Genomic DNA, 23136 nt, shown 5'->3' on the forward strand with positions numbered 1-23136 from the left:
AATTGACTAATTCATAATGGAAATTCTGGATTTAACGAGAACGACCGCATTATCTAACATTTACATCAGACGCCACACCTGCCCCGCCTTCAGATGCGAACAAAAAATGTAACAATGCAGTCCCCCTCAATACTTGTTGCGTGCATCTGTGCACGTCAACCGATCATCGCTACATTTTGTCGGAATGCTTCCAAATGTTGCAATCAATAGCCGCTTAAGTAAATTAGATCACATGCAACGCGTAATGCCGTTCGTTAGTGCGCTTGTTACTTCAACGTCTCGAGATGCATAGCCGCTGGCAGCTGGCCTGCTCGCTACCAGATGACGCCACGAATATAGGTAGAAATAAGGTCGCTGCTCCGACCGAAGCTCCGAGCGACTGCGTGTGGCGCGGCGGGGGACTCCGCTCTCGCTCCTCATTCCCCCCCTCGCAGGCCTGCGCCCCACTAGCCGTGCGACTCGTTCGTCTCGCCAGCATTCTTCACTCGACGCGAGGGCGAAGCGCACGCCCGTATCTCTAACGACCGCGACTCGAAGCGCCGCGCGCTGCGGCCAGTTCAAGCGCCATGTTTGACGTGTTCGGCTCCGTCAAGGGGCTGCTCAAACTCGACAGTGTCTGCATCGACAACAATGTGTTCCGACTCCACTACAAGGCCACCGTGATCATCCTCATCGCGTTCTCGCTGCTCGTCACCTCGAGGCAGTATATCGGGGACCCGATCGACTGCATCGTCGACGAAATTCCGTTGCCGGTTATGGACACTTACTGCTGGATCTACTCGACTTTCACAATCCCGAAGCGGCTGGTCGGCCGCGTCGGAAAAGATGTGGTACAAGCCGGTGTCGCGTCGCACGTCGACGGCCAGGACGAAGTTAAGTACCACAAATACTACCAGTGGGTGTGTTTCGTGTTGTTCTTCCAAGCGATCCTGTTTTACGTGCCGCGTTACCTGTGGAAGTCGTGGGAAGGTGGCCGCATTAAGATGCTAGTGCTCGACCTCAACTGCCCGGTGGTCGGCGAGGACAGCAAGGCCGACCGCAAGAAATTGCTCGTGGATTACTTTCACACTAATCTTCACACTCAAAACTTTTACGCGTTCCGATTCTTCATTTGTGAAGTGCTGAACTTTATCAACGTGGTCGGCCAAATTTTCTTCATGGACTTTTTCCTCGACGGCGAGTTTTCCACCTACGGAGCGGACGTTGTCCGTTTCACTGAGATGGAGCCGGAGGAACGCGAGGACCCGATGGCTAGGGTGTTCCCTAAAGTGACTAAATGTACATTCCACAAATACGGTCCTTCGGGAACCGTGCAGAACTTCGACGGACTGTGTGTGCTGCCGCTGAACATCGTGAATGAGAAGATCTATGTGTTCCTGTGGTTCTGGTTCGTGATCCTATCGATCCTGAGTGGAATTTCTCTGATCTACCGCATGGCTGTGGTGGCGGGCCCGCGCGTACGGCAATACCTGTTGCGCGCGCGCAGCCGCCTCGCGCCCCAGGAGCAGGTGGAGAGCGTCGCCCGCATGCTGCAAATCGGTGACTGGTTCGTGCTATATCAACTAGGAAAGAACATCGACCCCCTTATCTACAAAGAATTGATGGGCGACTTAGCTCAAAGGTTCGAAAGAAAAGGCAGTGTGTAGTCAAGTTATTAGTGAAAAACGGTTTATGAGAGGCGTTTATGCTTCTTTGTTCAGAGCCGATACAGACTTTTGCCGTCCTAGTGAGGTGTTACAAGCGTGCCGGGGCCGGGACCGGCGCCGGAGCGGACGGCGGGGCACGGCACGACATTCCATTTGCCCGTCGCGGGGAAACGACCTCCGACGGGTCCCATTGTATTCCAGACCAGCTTCGTCGTTCATCGCTTAACGTTATGATAGTTATATGATAAAATTCTTCCAAACGCAACACTTTGACTGACTGTAGCCGCTTTTGGCGCCGATGCATTTAGCGTATCGTTTTGGGCATGTTTATAATATGTAGTCGTAGTTGTAGTAAGATCTCGTGCCTTCATTTCGTATTTTGTATTATTTGTGTGCGAGTGAGTTATGTTGAAGGGCGTCTCTCGATTGTGATATGTAATTATTATAAAATAATCTAAATTAAGTGTTTCTCGTGTACAAGAGGGATCGAGTGGACGGCTGTATTCCTAAGTTTAGATAGGTTATCTATGTTTGTTATCGAATGTTATACTCGATACGATATTGTATAAAGCAATAACTATTAATTGTAAGTGACGATTTTCGAATTCGATAGACAATATTGTATTTGTACTGAAGGGTGACGAAAATTAAACTTTTTTTATACGGTGAAATTAAGTCGATATTTTCTGAATATATTTACTGCCACATTTAATTCAGTTGTATTATTTTATCCTAAACAAAGACGGAATTGTGCCAAGTAAACAGACAATGATCAGATAAAATTTTGCTTTGTTCAACTTATTCAGAGTTGGTGCGTCTGTGTTACTAGCGCCATCTATATTCTGGTAATGAAATCAAACAAACAACGGACATAGAAAGGATGAACTGCACTGCAATTTACCGCTATAAAAATTACCATGTATCATGGTTTCACAACAATTGTTTATTATTTCATCAAAATTTGGAAATTTTATTAAGAAATATTATACTTAACACCTACCTAATTTAATAGTTATTAGATCTATTACAGTACCTAATTATCTTTATTTAACTAGGTAATTAATATACACTTTATTACTATCATTAAAGAAATGACTTACCTATCTATTAATTTCTGAATTATGATATAACGCCAATTCTCAGTCAATGCAGTATGGCGACGTTTCGTCAGCTGACGCCATCTCTTGAAAATTTTAAAGAGCAGAATACAGCTAGTTTTTAAAAACTTTTGCTATCTTTTCTGAAGTAAGAAATATTATTGTAGCTGTTAAGTATTGTCTATCTACGACGTTAGAAACAGTATCAATTTAAAAAAAAATAAGTACCCCTAAGAAGGTCCTGTACACAGATACAGATAATTCCTCCCGACCACCAACGGCCGGAAGAAAAAATAAGTATTCTTAATTCAAAATTATCTGTTGTCAAAATTGGAATATGACTTCGAATTCTTGTGCCTATTATATTTTTAAAGCCAGTCTTTTGTTTGGCAAGGATGTCGCGTTTAAACAACCAAGTTTCTGAGAATAGGCCTGTCTACCTGGCCAGACCATTTGTTTGAGGGGCCAGTTTGACCGGGGTACACAAAGACTTTCTACCGATAACACCTTTTTGTTTTACAACTACAAGTTCTTGGGTCTTTGAACGAGTTTCTTTTTATTATTCTATTCATTAAATGTTCTTGGCGGATATGATAGTATTGAAATAAGGGTTGGGTATTTCTTGCTAAATTGTTAAGCGGTGGTTGTAGTTTACCACACAAAAACATTTAGAACAAACCTCTTTCCATTGTCTCGACCTGTTTTTATTAGGAATTCAATATCTTATTGAATAAAAATTGTTTTGCTCACATAAAAAGGTTCATTCATTTATATAGTCACGTCTATATCCCTTGCGGGGTAGACAGAGCCAAGAGTCTTGAAGAGACTGATAGGCCACGTTCAGCTGTTTGGCTTTATGATAGAATTGAGATTCAAATAGTGACAGGTAGCTAGCCCATCGCCTGAAACAAGAATCCCAAGTTTATAAGCCTATTCCTTAGTCGCCTCTTACGACATCCATGGGAAATGATATGGAGTGGTCCTCTTCTTTTTTATATTGGTACCGGGAACCATTCTGCACACATCACAAGGGTCTTCTTAGCAAATATATTTTTTTCTCATACCGCCTGCATTGTGGAATTCGGAATAATATATATATATTATAATTATGTCCTTATCCCTTACCGAGTAGACAGAGGCAGCAGTTTTGAAGACGGATACTGCATGGAAATATGGAAGCAAGAGAATTGGGAATAATATAGTATTTTTATTTGTCTTCTTCCTTTAGTCCCGGTTGCACCCCCACCACTCTGGAGATGAGCCTATGGAATACCTTTGACCATGGATCCTGGATTGGGTGAGTCAGGTTTTTACACGAAGCGACTCCCATCTGACCTCCGCAACCTTTGCAGGAGAACCTAACTCGTATTGGATCGATCATGGTTACACATCCAGTTACCTGAATGTGCAGGTTACCTCACGATGTTTTCTCTCACCGTAAGAGCATCGGTTAATATTCAAACTAATGTAGTATTTTTCTTTTTCCTGTTGCACATTTAGTTGGGGTCAGGCTCTTTGGTTATTCAACTTTTCAGGAATTTCGCATTTTTACGAAGAAGTTTTACGAAGTAAGTATACTTAGTAATAGATTTTGTTAGTATTTTACCTACTTACTCCAGTTACTACAATGACTCACAGTTTATCAACAAAGTAAGTATTCAAAGTTCAAACATTACGACTATTACTCTTTACAAATGAGTGAATTAGGAAGTGATTTGCGTTATTAGTACTCACGAACTCACATGACATTGTCGGCAAAACTGTAGCCAATTATTTAATGACAAAGCTACAATCCTTACAGTGAGCTATGAGCGTAAATAAGAATGAACGAAATTAAAAAAAAAATCGCGCTGCCTATGCTCGCGGTTGGGATAAATTTTAAGAAAAAAATTAAACTGAGGCTTCATAACCTCAAAAAGTGAATCCCTTCACTTTTTGAGGTTATAAAGCCTCTGTTTTTTTCTGAATTCTGAAAATAGCGTCGAATATTTGCAATTAATTGCTTACGACTGTTGTTCTTCTGACATAATTCTGGACTGCAGCCATACATTGGAAAGGTACCTGGTGACCGCCTATCGGTGGTTATTGTCAGAGACTATATAAGGTCAGGGAGGGTCACGGTGAAGTACCTACATACTTAGATATAGTCACGTCTATATCCCTTGCGATGTAGACAGAGCCAGCAGCCTTGAAAAGACTGAAGGGCCACGTTCAGCTCTATGCCTTAATGACTTAATTGAGATTCAAATAGTGACAGTTTGCTAGCACATCGCCTATATGAAGAATACCAAGTTTATAAGCCTATCGCTTAGTCGCCTTTTACGACATGCATGGGAAAGAGATGGATTTGTCCTATTTATTTTCCCATTGGTGCCGGGAACCACACGGCACCATAGTTCTGACCGTAAATTTTAAACAACTCAGTCTTCAGCCACTTGAACTTGTTTTTTTTTATTAGGTTGGTACTTCGCTAAATAAACAAACTGGTTATACTCGTAATAGTTGAAAAAAAAACTATAATGATATCGGAAAACTGTGTTAATGCGCTATATATATCAGCTACTAAAATCGTCTACACCTCTGATTACAATCAGCCCCGCCTTGTTCCAAGATGGTATTACCACGGCCTTGAAGCCACATTATCACTACTTGCTGTGCCGGCCCTAGATAACTTTCGGCACGGATGGAAGTATAAAATGGCGCCCATCACCACCTTTTTGTTGCTTTTCAAGGTTACACCATTCCTGCAGAGCATGGGGTCTGCCTTTAATAAAGATTTAGCAGTGATCACGACTTGAATCCTTACGGGGTCGACAAAACCAATATTCGCAAGAATCGAAGGCTTTTAATTTGTGCTTGTTCAGCTAAAATAGACCACTATCGCTGATTCTCAATTTTATTCATCTGAAATTTGATTTGATGATCTTAAAATTTACAGGAAATAAATAACTATATTTATCTCTTTTAACATTGGATATCCCCGGTCGTGGTATGAGCATCTCTTGTAGTAATGAGTATAAACTGTGGATTTCATTAGCAAATATGTTGGTCTTCATGTAGACGAAAGCTTAAAGTCTATATACCTAGAGTGAAGGTGGAAGAAGATCTATCAGAACTCTTACATTTTAAAGCAGGGAAATTTTCTTATGGCGCCCCCTGAGACTTGGCCCCTAAAACGGTCGCTTACTACCTATGGTAAGTCCGGCACAGCCTTATTGAGTGATTTAGTACACCGCTGATGAAGACTACTGGTAATTGACACATTTACGCCTCGACGATGATGTAAATGCTAAACAAATTGAGCTTTAATTGATTTTATTTATGTATCTATTGGTACCAACGACATTACAAGCAGCGGTATATGTTTTTCACGCATATAAGTAATATATTATTCATTTTTATATAATTACTAGCTGTGCCCGAGTGGAATAGTTATTTTGGGCATCATTGAAGCCATCAAGTATGAATAATTTACCCCTTCTTTTTCACATTTTCCATTATTTCTTCGTTCCTAATAGTTGCAGCGTGATGTTATAGCCTAACTAAAGCTTTCCTCGGTAATTATTCAACACAGCATTTTTCAATTCGAACCAGTAATTCCTGAGATTAGCGCGTTCAAACAAACTCTTCAGCTTTATAATCTTTTTATGTATCTATTGGTACCAACGACATTACAAGCAGTGGTAGGTACTATGGGAAATACTTTTCCTTCATCCAAAGAAACTATGTAGGTATGTAACTTTGAGTAGTCTACAACTTAGAGACTAAGAACTTAAGACTAACTTAGAGTTACAATTTTGGCAGAATACTTAAAGGTATGTAATGATCATTCGGTTACATAATCCCAAGTCTTTAATGATAAACTCATTTGATTGCGAACCTCTGACATTGATGATGATAAGAGTACGTTACGAAAGCAACAATACTTAAAACAAATTTTCCCTTTAGGCGACTACATCAATAGGACTATAGAAACGGTTTGTCTGTGTCTATCACCGATTCTCTAAAATAAAACGACGCTTACTAAACAAAGATTTAATTAAATCCTTCAGTAATCCTACACCATGGATTTTACGTCCATCCTGTCGCCAGGAGCTGCAGACGGTGTGATTGTCTCGAAACAAGCCTCGTTAAACTTTAATTAACGACTTAATTTGTGTCCGAGTCGTTGATATGCAAATATTTAGACGACATGTTGATTTTCATTATATTTATTATTTTTAAATATGGCTGAGAAATTTGTCGCCAACACTTGATTTATATTTGAGCTATGAAAATACATAGTTATAATTTTTGTCATGTCAGCCGACAAAATTACACGTGCTTTTTAATATACATTCAGAAAATTTAATAATAATAACATATACCTACATACTTATGCTCTTATGTATTGCGGTTACCAATAATACATACTGGCCACTAACATGCTAAAAAAGAGAAAATAATCTACTTGAAATTCGAACGTGTACAACGCAATAAGAATTATCTATTTTTATTATTATCTGTGGAAACGTAACAGCTGACAGTCGTCAGCAATCATCCATTTGATTTGTTTTCTTTATTTTTATTGTCGCAACGGTAGGTTGGACTTCTTAATATGTAAACATTTTCATCATAAACATGTGACACAATGACCTGTGTTACAAATGACTATCAAAACAATAATTTCTTCTTCATGACATTTACTTTGATTTAGATATTCGTTATAATGTTAACTCATAATTTATTCTTGCACTCCTCACTTTTCTGGAGAGGAGCCCGGGGTACGCATATGTCTACGATTAAATAGCAAAAGTGTATTTAGTTTCATACCTACATAAGATTCGCTCCTTGAATGTGCACTCACTTTTTATTCGGTAGGTAAGTAAGAATACCACAGACATAATTAAACAAATGATTATACGTAGGTTTAGTTTATTGGTAACCGATGATTTTACGATGAAGATAAACGTGAGGAAACCTTGACTTTCACGCAACTGAATTTATAACTATGATCCAATTCGGGTTAAATTCTCCTGCAAAGGTATGATTTACATACATTCATACATATATTCACGTTTATATCCCTTGCGGACTAGACAGAGCCAACAGACTTGAAAAGACTGACAGGCCACGTTCAGCTTTTTTGGTTAAGGTTTAGGTTTGATTTACATACATACATAAAATCACGCCTCTTTCCTGGAGGGGTAGGCAGAGAAGGGTAGGGTTTGATTTACCTACCAAAAAAAGGATCGCTGTTATTGTGACACCCCGGGCTCCTCTCCAGAGAAGTGTGGAGGTAACCGGCGCTTACGCAAGTTTATAAAAACAACATTATAAAGGAAGCATTCAGTTATTATTATGTACCCAATGAAATGAACTTTATAGTCAATTTATTTTAATTAATTCGTAAGATCGTGTGTCCCAGTTCCATCAATTGGTATAACGGTTGCCACTTCATTCACTGATATCGTTCTTTTAAAGTTCTCACTACCTTCAAAATACATATAATGTGAAAAACTTAAGTGAGAGACTTATTAATCTTTTGGAGCACATGATATTGACATAATTAGAAAACAGCTACATCTCAATTATAATGCATACATATATAATCACGTCTATATCCCTTGCGGGGTAGACAGAGCCAACAGTCTAGAAAATACTAATTGGCCACGTTCAGCTGTTTATCTTAATGATAGAATCGAGATTCATATATTGACAGGTTGCTAGCCCGTCGCTTGAAATGATAATACCAAGTTTATAAACATATCCCTTTGTCGGCTTTTACGACACCCATTGGAAAGAGATGGAGTTGTCCTATTCCTTTATGCATTGGTGCCGGGAACCACACGGAATTATAAAGACTTACTTAAGTATAAGATATTATTAAGAGGCAAAGTTTGTAACTTTGGTTGTAAGGGCTTATCTTCGGATATACTGAACCGATTATGAAAATTCTTTCACCGTTATAAAGATAAATTAGTTCCGCCAACCGATGCGGGTCTTAAGGCTCGTCATAAGCTGTAAATATGTAAAACATTTGTATAGACCATTAGCGAAAGATAAAACTTAACATAAAAAAATAACTTCATCTCTCAGTTCCAAATATTATATGTAGTGCTACAAATATAGATTTTTCTGTAATGGTTCAAAGAATAAGGTGCATCTTTTTTTCAGTTTCATTCTTACATACATACATATTACACATCTATATCCTTTGCGGGGTAGACAGAGCCAACAGTCTTGAAAAGACTGATAGGCCACGTTCAGCTATTTGGCTTTAAGATAGAATTGAGATTCAAATAGTGACAGGTTGCTAGCCCATCGCCTAAAAGAAGAATCCCAAGTTTATAAGCCTACCCATAGATTCAGTTTCAGCTTTGCATAATGTCCGCATAAAATGGCTGTGAACTACTGATGGGCAGATGGATATTTTTCTACTAATATTATGAATGCGAAAGTTTGTGAGTATGTCACTGTGGATGTTTGTTACTCTTTCACGCAAAAACTACTGAACCGATTACGGCGGGATTGATTCCATGCGAACGAAGTCGCGGGCGGCCTCTAGTCTTAAATTAAATATTCGTTCCCGTACTCCTCCGAAACGGCTTGACCGATTCTCATAAAATTTTGTGAGCATATTGAATAGGTCTGAGAATCGGCCAACATCTATTTTTCATACCCCTTAGTGATAAGGGTTGTCCACCCTTTACATTTTTTTAACTAGAAATTACCAAAAAAAAAAATTTTTATATATGACAAAACAACGTTTGCCGGGACAGCTAGTGAAACTATAAGTTCCGTTATATGTATGCCATTGTCTATGGAACTCCAATAAAACAAACAAACATGCACGCGAAGCCATCTGCACAAACTAGTATACATACATACATACGTATGGTCACATCTATATCCCTTGCGGGGTAGACAGAGCCAACAGTCTTGAAAAGACTGAATGGGCAAGTTCAGCTATTTGGCTTTAAGATAGAATTGAGATTCAAATAGTGACAGGTTGCTAGCCCATCGCCTAAAAGAAGAATCCCAAGTTTAAAAGCCTATCCCTTAGTCGCCTTTTACGACATCCTCGGGAAAGAGATTGACTGGTCCTATTCTTTTTTGTACCGATACAAAAAAGAATTACCGATACAAAGAAGAACCACACGGCACTAGTACACATTACAGTTAGTAACCAATGCTACCAATAATTTATCGCGTCATACATTTCAACATACGCAAACTAAAATCGTCTGTTTGTTTATGCATGGCTCACGTACATTTGTGCATGGCTCACGTACATAGTAACACGGCAAGCGTGTTCAGTGCATCAACATGACCCTTTGCAAGTTGCAAACTCAGCTGACCAGGTGTGAGATAAGTGCATTGGGTCTCGTGAGATTAAATTTCTAACCGACTGTAAGAAAGGTGAGTAGCTAAGTTTGACACATCGATTTTATTGTAAGTGTAATCGATACGAAAGTCAAGCTGCCGCGTCTGTGAAAAATTTGCATGATTTTTTTTTTACAGCGTGTAATGAATACGGATAAAGGTGTGGTCCAATTGTTCTTAATTTTTTTTTTTAAAGCTAATGTTTTTGTGGGCAAAAATATATATGATAAGTTTTCTAAATTTAAATGTTTGAAGATTAGCGGTGATGGGTACCTGCTATTTGATACAGGTAGCTGTTCTTAATTACAGTGTGTGATGAAATTACATACTTATAATGACGTCTATGTCCCTTGCGGGGTAATCATCATCATATCATCCCTGTTAGTATTGAAAAGACTGATAGGCCACGTTCATCTGTTTGGCTTTATGATAGAATTGAGATTCAAATAGTGACAAGTTGCTAGCCCATCGCCAATGTAGAATCTCAAGTTTATAAGTTCTGTCTCTTAGTTGCCTTTTACGACATCCATGGGAATGAGACGGAGTGGTCCTATTATTTTGTTTATTGGTGCCGGGAATCACACGGCAGTGTGTAATAATGATACTAATGTGACTTTTGGAACTATTTAATGTTTTCCACTAGTCCAATTGAATTCTCCCATGGAGGGATTTCGTTAGTTTTATGTGTCCCATGGGTCAACTGATGTTGAAAGTTGTATAGCGCACTGGCCGCTAAGAAAAAAAGTAAATTTTTAGAAAAAGAAAAATGACGGTCTTCTATTGTTAATTTTCACAACCATGATTTAAGACGAATTGAAGTTAGGATTATTTTTATGTATTAAGTTTTTTAAAATAGTTTTTTTTATTTTTACCAACATCCAGTATTTTATTTTACATCCCGGTTAATTATTTAAACAAGTGGAACGAAATCGTCTCAAATGTCCCACCATGAGACAGCTCTGTGGGAGTAGTGGAATACTTAGACGGAATATTGTGAATAGTGTCGAAAAAGCGGAAGCCACGTACAGTTGGAAGGCTTGATATTCAGATTGTGACCGCGGCATCATCGCTTAAAAGAAGAATCCCAAGTTTATTAGTTTATAGTTTATACATACATGGTTTTTCACGCATATATAAAGAAGATGTAGTTACAGGAATAGAAAAGGGTATGTTAAGTTATGTTAAGTTGGTTTGGTCATGTGTAGAAGATGAATGAAAGCAGGTTGACTAAGAGTGTGGAGGGAAAGGTCGGAGTGGGAAGACCTAGACGAACGTATCTTGATCAAATTAAGGACGTCCTGGTAAAGGGTCAGGTCAAGAGTACCCGAAACCACCGAGCTTGAAGAGAGTTATGAATGTGAATGAAGCGAAGGAAGTATGCAGAGATCGTGGCATGTGGAAAGGTGTAGTCTCAGCCTATCCCTTTGGGAAAAAGGCAAATGCGAGAGCACTGCACCACTCCCATAATACAATACAATACAATGCAAATTATCTTTTTGCCCATAAAAAATACATATGTTCTTAGTAGAAACATACATTATGAATATGTTGAGCAAAGGCGGACTAATCGCTAAGCAATCTCCTCCAGCCAACATTTGGGTAGTGATAGGTAAAATCCTGAACTGGGTGGGTGGCCTACCCCTCCGGGAAAGAGGCTTGATTTTATGTATGTATGTATTATGTATTTTAATATAGTATATTAAGGCTAGTTTCATAATATGGATTCTGTTATAAAAACGAATTCACCATTAACTACTCAGTTTTAGCATGGTCGACAATGATGATTATGATAGCATAGTATATATATGCCTAGTAGCAACCTGTCACTATTAGAATCTCAATTCTATAATTAAGCCTAACAGCTGAACTTGGCCTTTCAGTCTTTCATGACTGCTGGCTCCCGTCTACCCCGCAAGGGATATAGACGTAACTGTGTGTGTATATGTATGTATGTAGTAGTAAATATAGTATAATATAGATAATATTATAATATGGATTTAGGTATTAAAAGATGTTACCATTAACAACTCAGTTTTGGCGATGATTATGATTTGTAAAAAGCGGGCTAAACTGCACCGGTGTTGCACATTTGCCTGAAAAAAAAAACAATGCGAAACTACTGACTTTCAAGTTCAACAAGAACATCTTTCTGCCAATTTTATATCGATCAACGTCAAAATCTGTCCAGCGGTGCGGTGTTGCCAACTCAGCACCCGACACTTAATCTAGCTCCTTTTTCACTACGTCAGCGCCCATATTAGGCGCCTAATTTTTAGTAATCAGGCGCTATTTTCTATCAATAAATTATACACAGTTTCTTATTCTAGGGTTTCATGGACTTTTTTTTTAAGGAATTGAGATATAATACCAAATAGAAAACAAAGTTAATTGAAGAAGATGTTTTATATTGCATCCTCACCTCTCTAGAGAGGAACCCGGGGTATGTCTTCGACCATACACGTAGCAACTCCCATTTGGCCTCTGCAACCTTTGCAGGTAAAACCTAATCTGAATTGGATCCGTGGTTACACATCCAGTTGCCTGAATGTGCAGGTTTTCGCACGATGTTTTCCCTCACCGTAAGAGCATTGGTTAGTATTCAAAGTTATGTACATAACTTTGAAAATAGTCATTGATAAATGGTCGAGGTGAGATTTGAACCTGTGCCTTTCTGCGCATCTCGGAATTTAACCAGGCAACTTACCAATTCAACCACCGACGCACTTAGACATCTAACATAAGCACTTGTAATTTATTGTAGTGCAATAAAGAGTTAATATTTTGTATTGTTGTTGGCAAATCAGGTAATTTAGCGCTTTTTTGAGACCGATTTAGCGCCTTCTCGTCGGGAGGAGTTGGTTACTCACACAGCGATATCGAATCGATCTTCTTACTGACTCAGTTAAGCTACATCGGTCAACTCATTTCTTTTTTGGTCTCGTGATTTTCTTCACGAAACGCTAATTTTATTTCAATGTAACAAAATATAGATTCTTGTGTTTTCCATACTATTCAAATAGCACATTTTATCATTCACAGTAAAGATATCTTTAACAATTTCGGCGATGGAGACTGATGAAGTGGTGCCTGAAAACGGAGACATGTTCGTACATCGATTAAAACAACTAACTGATGATGAGAAAAAGAGACTGGAGGAACAGAATAACCGTATGATTCCAGAGTCCAAAGCGGTTAAATTGGAGAAAGAAGCGAAACGTCATTGGGATATATTTTACAAGCGGAATGAGACGAAATTCTTCAGAGACCGGCATTGGACGACACGTGAGTTTCAAGAGTTGATAAATTTCAATGCAGATCAACGCATCGTGTATTTAGAATTGGGATGTGGTGTCGGGAACATGATTTACCCACTAGTTGAGGAAGGATTCTCAAATTTCTACTTCTACGCTTGTGACTTTTCGCCACGTGCTGTCGACTTCGTAAAGGCGAATAAATTGTACGATGAGAACAAAATGAAGGCGTTTTGTGCTGATCTAACTACTGAAGACTTATTCGAGAATGTTCCTGAAGGTTCTGCGGATATAGCGAGCTTGATATTCGTGTTGTCAGCTATCCAGCCGGCGTCCTGGGGGCACGTTGCCCGCGTGGCTTTCCGCGCGCTCAAACCTGGTGGCGTGTTGCTCTTCAGAGACTATGGGAGATATGACATGGCACAGCTGAGATTCAAGCCAGGACACAAGATTGCTGAGAATTTTTACATGAGACAAGATGGCACAAGGTTGGTATAATTTATAATCTCCTTCCTAGCATATCAGCATCCAAACCGAATATAACCCTGTGTTACTTAAAATGCAACTGAAATCCCATCTAAATTACAATGCTCCGCACGAGTCGGCTAGCCAAAATGGCTGGTTTTGACTTTATGAGAGCATAGATCAATATGTGTGCCCCTATGGTGGCTCTCAGTATGCTGAGTCAACTTTCCTAGCAACCAGACATTTATTGTTTTACTCATTTGTCATATTTGCGATACTTCTACCATAATACCATTGTCTTAAAGAATACCAAATTTTTAAGCCCATCCCTTGGTTGCCTTTTACGACATCCATGGGAACAAGATAGAGTGGTACCTATTTGTTTATTGATGGCACATGGCAAATAAAAATTAAAACTGTTCAATCTTTAATGCGCACTATAAATTTTACAAGGATGGTGACACTAATACTCAATTCATATCCACAGAAGCTACTACTTCACGGAAGAGGAGTTAGCAAAAGTGTTCACTGAAGCTGGTTTCGACATCCTTATGAACACGTACGTTGAACGCCGCACTGTCAACGTCAAAGAAGGCATCAACGCGCCTCGCATCTTTGTACAGGGGAAATACCAGAAGCCTACAGTGAACGGTAAGTTAATATAATACCATACACATGCGTACATGTGGTCACTTAAAAGTATTGTATGTTAGAATGTGGGTATTTTACTATAAGGATACTAAATTTCATGAGAATCTGTGAAGCAGTTTAGCTGGAAAAGTGGAACAGACAGACAGACTTTCGCATTTATAATGTTATGTATCTAAAGGATTTCAAACATAACTTCTTACTAAGTATTGCAATCTCAGGAATAGGAGCCTGCAGAAATAGCCCATTTACAATTTTACATTAAACTCGGAATGATGAAAAATGCTAACCATTGAATTAACAGTGATTTGCATGTATATTAGCTCTAGCTGACTGTATCTTACCCAGTTTTTAATCATTTTGTTCTAAAATCTTTGGATATTAACTTGATAATTCTGTTTCACAGATTGAGAACACAAAGGAACAATTTGGGATAAAAATGAATGAAGGAAAAGGTATGTTTCACTGTTTTATTTAAATTGTGGATTAATTCCATATTTTTTTGTTTTTACCCTGACCCTTCCCATATAAAGCTAATATTGTTTTTGTGGAATACAAAGATGTCAAGCATCAATGATTTATAACAGGATAAGGCCCTGTCTACCCCATAATGGATAGGCAAGACATATAAATTCCTCTAATCAAATCATGCTAGAATTATACAAACGACAATACATTACTATTTATGACTTTAGAGAGAGCTCCTTAACATCTTATTAAAAAACTGAAAGGCCATATTCAGCCGTTTGGCTTAATGATAAAATTGAGATTCAAATAGTGAAATGAATCAAATAACTATTCCAAGAAGAATCCCATAGTGAAATGAATTTTAAAAAAAAATATCCCAAGAAGAATCCCAAGTTAAAGCCTATGTTGTATATAAATTTATTTATGATTTATCATACTAATGATGACATCGCAGTGCAGCAGATAACCTTGGTGTCCTCACAGCGGGTATCAAACAGATTAGGGAACAATTTGATATTAACTTGGTAATTTGTAATTAATTTATCTTTGTATATTCTTCAAAATTGTAGATCAGGGCCCTGCTGTGAGGTCTGATGAGCTTGAAAGCTTTTCATAAGCCGTCTGAAACATGTTTGTGAAATGTATTTTGTTAAGCACTAGACTTAAATTGATGCTATTTTCGTTTGTTTACAGATCTTTGCATGTGGGAGGTGTTGATTGAAATTGGTAAGTTTCTTCCCACTATTATTTTAAATGTTTAGAATTAGTAAAAATGTGTTTATTTCGCTTTCACACAAAAACTACTGAACGGATTTAAATGATACTTGTAGTTATATAGCTTAGAAATATTGTTATAACCATATTATCCAAGGACTAGCCCGCGACTTCGTACACGCGGAATAGTTATTTTGGGCATCATTAAAGAAGGATGAATAATTTTCCCCGTTTTTTTCACATATTCCATTATTTCTTGGCTCCTTATGTTTGCAGCGTGATGTTATATAGCCTTAAGCCTTCCTCGATAAATGGTCTATTCAACGCAACAAGAATTTTTGAATTCGACGTTCAAACAAACAAGCTCTTCAGCTTTATAATAGAGCAAGAGCCCGTGAACGCCAGACATACCTTATTTTGTAAAAGCTGAAAGTTTCTGTAAATATGCCTCTAGTACAGGTAGGAACGATCCCCACCTATGGTACTCAGGCAGTGGTTGCTTTGGCAGGTAGCAGGTAATAAAGGTATACTTTTTTCAACCTGAAATTCGTTAATTTGTAAAGCTCAATTTTTTGATATTTTATCCGTAATAATACACAAACTCGCGTTACTCATTGCCAGACACGTACTATGGTTGCAACCCCTTGCCAGACACCCCTAAACTATAATATTTTGTAACTCTACTTACGTCATTTTGTAAAATCTGAATTTAATACATATTTTTCGGGGAATTATTCAAACAAAGTTTCTGAAGTAGCCAGACATTTTTGAAGGTTCTATTATCCTGCCAGACGCATTTGAGTGAGCAAAAGATGCAAGAGTGCGGAGTATATGTAGTAACTGGAGCGAGTGGAACAGAGTGGGTATCGTTCAGCGGACGGTTATACACGCATAGTAAACGTTGTAATATTAATTTGTGCTCGTTGTAAAATAAATTTGATCCAGTTTTAATAAAGTGCTATCATGAGTGACTAAAAAGAAGACGGAGTTTGCTTTGTCTGTAAAAAAAAGACTTTCAAAAAATATCAGACTATTTTAAAATTACGAAAAACACATAACCTCAAATATAAAGAGATTATTTTATAAAATGAACTTCATATAACTTAAAAATAATATGAATAATTGTTTCGTTTTTTCACAGTATTAATATTTTGTTATACAGGGTGACATTTAAAACAACTGCATTCTTTTAAACATACACTACACCCATGTTTCTGAGCTGTTTGAGCCTATTTTTATTTAAATTAAACGTCATCATTTTCACATTTAAAAAGCCCTCAAAAACTACGTCACACGCTTTATTATAGACCAATACTACAAAAATAAATTAAAACTAAACATGTAAATAAATGTCTGAAAAATAAATTATTTTTCTTGTATCAAGATCAAGTAAAATACAGAGTTGTCGAGATCGCTCAGCTAAATGAATTGTATCGTTGACCTTTGAATCTTACGCGTCGCTTTTCCGCCGCCCGGGGTGATATGACGTGTTTAGGATCGTGGATTTTGATACTTTTATTTTTTTTCGTACTTTCTGAAATATGAATCGATATTTTTCTTTTAACGTTTTTAAATATCCTATAGATGAGTACACTTAACAGTTAAATTTATGCAGTTGAATTAAAAGTCACCCTGTATAATTCTTAATGAACATTGTTTTCAAAATTTTGTATGTAATGCTTTTATTTAATATTTTTTTTTGATAAATTAGAAAAAGAGACCGCATAATAAACGACAGCTGATGCGCAATGAAACGTCGCAAGAAACCGAACGCTCTGTCCCACTCGCTCCAGTTACTACATATGCTCCGCACTCTTGCATCTTTTGCTCACTCCAATGCGTCTGGCAGGATAATAGAACCTTCAAAAATGTCTGGCTAATACAGAAACGTTGTTTGAATAATTCCCCGAAAAATATGTATTAAATTCAGATTTTACAAAATGACGTAAGTAGAGTTACAAAATATTATAGTTTAGGGGTGTCTGGCAAGGGGTTGCAACCATAGTACGTGTCTGGCAATGAGTAACGCGAGTTTGTGTATTATTACGGATAAAATATCAAAAAATTGAGCTTTACAAATTAACGAATTTCAGGTTGAAAAAGTATACCTTTATTACCTGCTACCTGCCAAAGCAACCACTGCCTGAGTACCATAGGTGGGGATCGTTCCTACCTGTACTAGAGGCATATTTACAGAAACTTTCAGCTTTTACAAAATCAGGTATGTCTGGCGTTCACGGGCTCTTGGGCTATAATATTAGTATAGATAATTATAAAACACATATAACTTACTGAAGTAGAATATTTAATGATGATTTCATAGTTCATCTGAATGCTTTGATGTACACACTATTATGTCTTTCGCTCCTATCTGACAATATTCTGTTTTGAGACACTGAGAAATAAATTGAGAACAATTATTTAACATTTACAAATTTTCTTACAGATAACATTGCTGCGCTGTGCAGAATGTGGATGGGTTTTAATTGTAAGTACATAGTTATATAATTATTAACCTATCCAGTTTAAATAACTGGCCATACATACATAAAATCACTCCTATATCCCTTCATACTTCAGGGGTAGACAGAGCCAACAATCTTGAAATACTGATAGGCTACATTCAGCTTTTTGGCTTAACGATAGATTTGGGATTCTAATAGTGACAGGTTGCTAGTAAATCGTCTAAATGATTAATAAGCCTATCCCTTAGTCGCCTTTTATGACATCCATGGGAAAGAAATGGAGTGGTGCTATTCTTTTTTGAGTTGGTGCCGGGAACCACACGGCATATACGTATAACAACAACAACAAGTCTAGGAACGGGTATATAGGTTTGAGCTTGCACTCATAAAAGCATCTTGCCTGGGTTGAGGCGTGAACCCGCATCCATGGAACTCTGAGGAAAGCACATTACCACCGCGCCACATGGACTTATAAAATTAATGACATTAAAATGATGATATCAGATAGGGACATCTGATTTTATAATGCTGTTAACATAACTATCCACACTGATTTCTCACATTACTTACCAATGACAAACATAAATGTGACTCGCACTACAAATGACTGTGTTTTGTTTCAGATAAATGCAGCTACACTTACATTATACCCAGGGATGATTTCCAGTGATGGTATGTTTTTTCTGCTTCCAATAAAAAGGTGGTTCTAAGATTAAACTGTATGTATGTTTGTCTTTGAGGTAAACTAAATTACGTATGTAATTAATTATACGGAGTGACATTCAGTCCGACTTCGTCAGCCTGACTAATGGGTTGCAAGCCCGTCGCCCAAAAGAATAAGAATCCCAAAATTTATTAGCATATCCCTTAGTCGCCTATTACGACATCCATGGAAAAGATATTGAGTGGTCGTAGTCTATTTCTATAGGTGCCGGTAACCACACGGCAGTAAAGTATCAAGTACAATATAATCCGTCTGGTCCGATGAAGTGTTTTAGATGACAATATAATGATGATTCTAGATAGGGACATCTGAACATGATGCTGTTAACATAACTATCCTCACTGATTTTCTATAGCTATAATAATTAAAAGTTACTTCCCTTCAACTTTGACAGATTTTTTTTTTGTATTTTCAGATGACGCACGAAGAATACGAGCATTGATATGCAATATCTTAGAGGTTTGTAGATATTATAATCTTTTTTTAATAAATATACTGGATTAATTTCCATTAAATTTGTTATTTCTGACCATTGGATATGATTTACTAATCTATGGGCAGAACAGATCAACCAATGAATGATTTTAATTGAAAAATGGAATTTTACATCCAATACAGTGCTTTTTTTTAATGTCCTTTAATAAGGAAATCTATTCACTTTTTTTTTTTTTTTTGACACAAACTAAACGTAAAGTTATTTGGAAATGGAATATAAATTATACATAGATAGGCCACTTATTATATGCCAGTATATTATGTAAATAAAAAGGAAATTTAAAATGATGACCAGACCTTCAGGTCTCCCTCAACAGAGCGAACCCAATCAACCATGTTGACCAACCACACGCGTCTGATTTACAATGATATATATGTAAAATGTACACGAAACTTATAACTTGTGATTAAAAATCTTTTTTTTTTTTTAAGGAAATTGAACTGCAGTGGAAGGAAATTTCAACAATTGAATGAAGAATTTAATGCTTTAAAAAGGTAATTTGGTTTGATATCATCTCAAGATCATACATGTAATTACATTATCACGTAAACAATGCAAATAGTCGTGGAAAGACTAATAGGCCACGTTCATCTGTGTGGCTTAATGATTGAATTCAGATTCAAATAATAACAGGTTGCTAGCCCATCGCCTACAAGGAGAATCCAAAGTTTATCCCTTAGTCGCCTTTTACGACATCCATGGAAAAGAGATAGTGTAGTCATATTATTTTTTTATTTTTGTGTATTATTTACTAAAGAATGTGCCAAATGCAGGTGAGCGTGGATGTCAATTTTTGTTGGGTATAGTAATTTTTAAATAAATGAAATTTGGTAAGAAACAAATTCTAGAATCTTGTTTACATTTAAAATGATGACCAGACCTTCAGGTCTCCCTCAACAGAGCGAACCCAATCAACCATGTTGACCAACCACACGCGTCTGATTATATAAAATAAAAAAAAACTTCTCAATTTTTTTTTTATGTTTCTTAAGCATACTTTTTTAATTTTTTCAGATACTTGAGAGATGCTAATGACATCACTAAATGAGGTTGGTATATTCTTATGTGTTTTTAATTGTGAACGAAAATAGATGACATACAAACATAAATATGGTCACGTCTATATCCCTTGAGGGGTAGACAGAGCCCAACAGTCTTGAAAAGACTGAATGGCCACGTTCAGCTATTTGCCTTAATGATAGAATTGAGATTCAAATAGTGACAGGTTGCTAGCCCATCGCCTAAAAAAGAATCCCAAGTTTGTAAGCCTATCCATTAGTCGCCTTCGAAAATAGATGATGTAACAGATTTTAAACTTTCGTGTTATACTATTTATAAATACTATAGGTATTAAACTCGCACGATCGATCATTGTAACATGATTTCAAACGTCCGAGATTAAATATAGGCACGTGACGTGCGCATTTAATACCTGTAGCATTTTTTATTATAAATGATGTGACTTAAATTTAAAAAAAAAAAAATTTAAAAATTAGAACATGCATGCGCTCTTGTGTTATACCTCCGTGTACTTAATGATGTAAACTTGTACAATGATAAATATTGTGATTTTAATTACATTGTTTCGTCACTACCTCTGAAAAAAAAATTTTTATTTCTATATTTTCCTACCAAGAAAATATTAGGTATACTAAAATGTGTTATTTATTGTTTTAGGGTCAACATTTTGAAGCAGCTTTGGTTATAAAAGCGAAACATGAACCCACTTCACACCACGTAAGTTGATTACAAAAATGTTATGTTAATGCTGTTGGCTCTGTCTACCCCGCAAGGGATATAGACATGATTATATGTATGTATGTATAATGTTTATTCAGAAAACGTTCATATTAGTAGGTATTCTCATTATTCTGCAGAGATTCTTTTGTTTTCATTTTAACTAAATCAGTACCACAAATCGCAATAATTCTAGAGATTTTAGAAGTAACAATGAAATGATGACCAGACCTTCAGGTCTCCCTCAACAGAGCGAACCCAATCAACCATGTTGACCAACCACACGCGTCTGATTTATAATTTAGATACAAAAATATTATTACTTATGTATTATGTACAAAAGCATGGTATTAATTATATTTGTATTTTTTTTTTGTTACAGCCGTAATCAAAGAGAAATTTGAGCAACAAAGACTTCTTTAAAGGTAAATAATAATTAAATTTAAATCACCTTTTATTTTCATACAATGCATTTCGCTTTCATTTAGATGTAAGATTTTAGAACTGCACAATTATCTTTCTCATATGAATCCCTATTTGAAGACCCTATGTAAAGTTCATAAAGTATTTTATAGTGTAAGGAAGTTACTAACTTGTGTCTGCGATCCTATAGAGGCGTTCGTCATAGGGCGCGGTCTACGTAGCGCAGACGCAGAATATTGGGGTTGAAACTGCTGGAGCGGCGAGCGTTCACCGCTTCGGTTATATAAACTCGCTACAATTATTTATGACTAAGAAAAAAAATATTAACTGTATAGACTTTTTCACTTGCTTCGTGTAAAAACCTGACTCACCTAATCCAAGATCCATGGTCAAAGGTGTACCCCGGACTCCTGTCCAGAGTTGAGGAGCCAGGAATACTCACCAAAGCGGGAATAAGTTGGTACCAGAGACGCTGAGTTAAATTATCACTTATAATGTTAGCGTTCAATCTCTCTCTCATGAATGTCGTAAATGGCGACTAAGGGATGGGCTTACAAATTAGGGATTTTTCTTTTCGACGTTGGACTAGCAACCTGTCACACTACTTCAATCTGAGTTCTATCGTAAAGCCAAACAGCTGAACGTGGCCTATCAGTCTGTTCTTTTTCAGGTTTACAAAACAAAAGTTTCTGTGAACGACGCACAAGCGAAGTGTGAAATGCTGTTTGAGTATGTACACATTGTGACTGATGGTTCAGAACTGAAATGTCAATAAAGTTTTTTTTTAATATCAGCTGGTGTTTATTTTTAACTAGAGGCCCCCCGCGACTTCGTCCGTATGGAAACCCTATCAATCCCGCGGGAACTCTGGGATAAATAGTAGCCTATGTGTTATTCTGGATCTTCAGCTTCCCACATACCAAATTTCATCGTAATCGGTTCAGTAATTTTTGCGTGAAAGAGTAACAAACATCTATACTGACATACAAACTTTCGCATTTATAATATAAGTAAGATTACTAGGTTCCTACGCGTACCATAATAGATACCTAATTTAAATACTAGGTACCTATTGATCTTTGCTTATTTGCATTGGATATGATATTATTAGATTTCAGTCAAAGTGAAATTACTGATAGATGCGTGAACGAACTTTCTTGAAACTTATAATATTATGTTAAGAATACCAAGGCGACCTAAATTCTTTCAGTGAGCTTCTTAGTGCTTCCATTTAAGCGCTAGAAGGCTTGGGTCATTCCCGTTCGTCCCACCAGGAATGATGGTGGGACGAACGGAAATAAAAATTATAAAGCTCGTCCCACTGGTACGACAAAGCTTAGTGTGACGAACGGGATTAACACATAATTTTGGGATAGGTGGTATGAAATTCTGTGCCATGTTCAATCAGATTATTGGATAGGTACCTAGTTAATCAAATATGTTTAAGGTTGGCAACATAAAATCACAACACGAGTATTTAGTAACGTGACGTATACGCAGGGTATTTTGTTTATCTGTTACTTTGTTCGAGCATCACATAAAAATGAATTATGCCACTTAAATCACTTGAGCTTAATCACCTGGGTGAATTAAGTCAACCAAACAGTGGACTTGTAAATAAGGGAATAGAGGCTTAA

General features: G+C 37.1%; 2 protein-coding genes and 1 non-coding gene across 3 annotated transcripts; all 3 read left to right on the plus strand.

Moving 5' to 3' along the window:
- The first annotated feature begins 462 nt into the window (after nt 1-462).
- On the plus strand, nt 463-2358 carry LOC106132954 (innexin inx2). Its single transcript, XM_013332533.2, has one exon. The coding sequence runs from the start codon at nt 567-569 to the stop codon at nt 1644-1646; it is 1080 nt and encodes a 359-aa protein (XP_013187987.1). The 5' UTR covers nt 463-566; the 3' UTR covers nt 1647-2358.
- A 10629-nt stretch (nt 2359-12987) lies between these two features.
- LOC106132937 (tRNA N(3)-methylcytidine methyltransferase METTL6) lies at nt 12988-22292 on the plus strand. The gene is made up of 12 exons (XM_060954560.1): nt 12988-13847; nt 14312-14475; nt 14879-14927; nt 15634-15666; nt 18101-18142; nt 18743-18791; nt 19259-19302; nt 19771-19833; nt 20354-20388; nt 21017-21076; nt 21459-21501; nt 22170-22292. The coding sequence occupies exons 1-3, from the start codon at nt 13174-13176 to the stop codon at nt 14881-14883; spliced, it is 843 nt and encodes a 280-aa protein (XP_060810543.1). The 5' UTR covers nt 12988-13173; the 3' UTR covers nt 14884-14927; nt 15634-15666; nt 18101-18142; nt 18743-18791; nt 19259-19302; nt 19771-19833; nt 20354-20388; nt 21017-21076; nt 21459-21501; nt 22170-22292.
- On the plus strand, nt 17954-18037 carry LOC132904405 (small nucleolar RNA snR60/Z15/Z230/Z193/J17). The gene has a single exon (XR_009657573.1). It is a non-coding gene; the product is annotated as a small nucleolar RNA snR60/Z15/Z230/Z193/J17 (small nucleolar RNA).
- Nucleotides 22293-23136: the final 844 nt, after the last annotated feature.

The sequence above is a fragment of the Amyelois transitella genome, chromosome 4 (genome assembly GCF_032362555.1).
Source record: "Amyelois transitella isolate CPQ chromosome 4, ilAmyTran1.1, whole genome shotgun sequence".
NCBI lineage: Eukaryota > Metazoa > Arthropoda > Insecta > Lepidoptera > Pyralidae > Amyelois > Amyelois transitella.

Excerpts from the sequence above, each read along its gene's own strand:
- LOC106132954 (XM_013332533.2), top strand. The coding sequence starts at position 567 with ATGTTTGACGTGTTCGGCTCCGTCAAGGGGCTGCTCAAACTCGACAGT.
- LOC106132937 (XM_060954560.1), top strand. The coding sequence starts at position 13,174 with ATGGAGACTGATGAAGTGGTGCCTGAAAACGGAGACATGTTCGTACAT. Across the intron at positions 13,848-14,311 it reads ATGAGACAAGATGGCACAAG|AAGCTACTACTTCACGGAAG; the intron begins GTTGGTATAATT and ends TCATATCCACAG.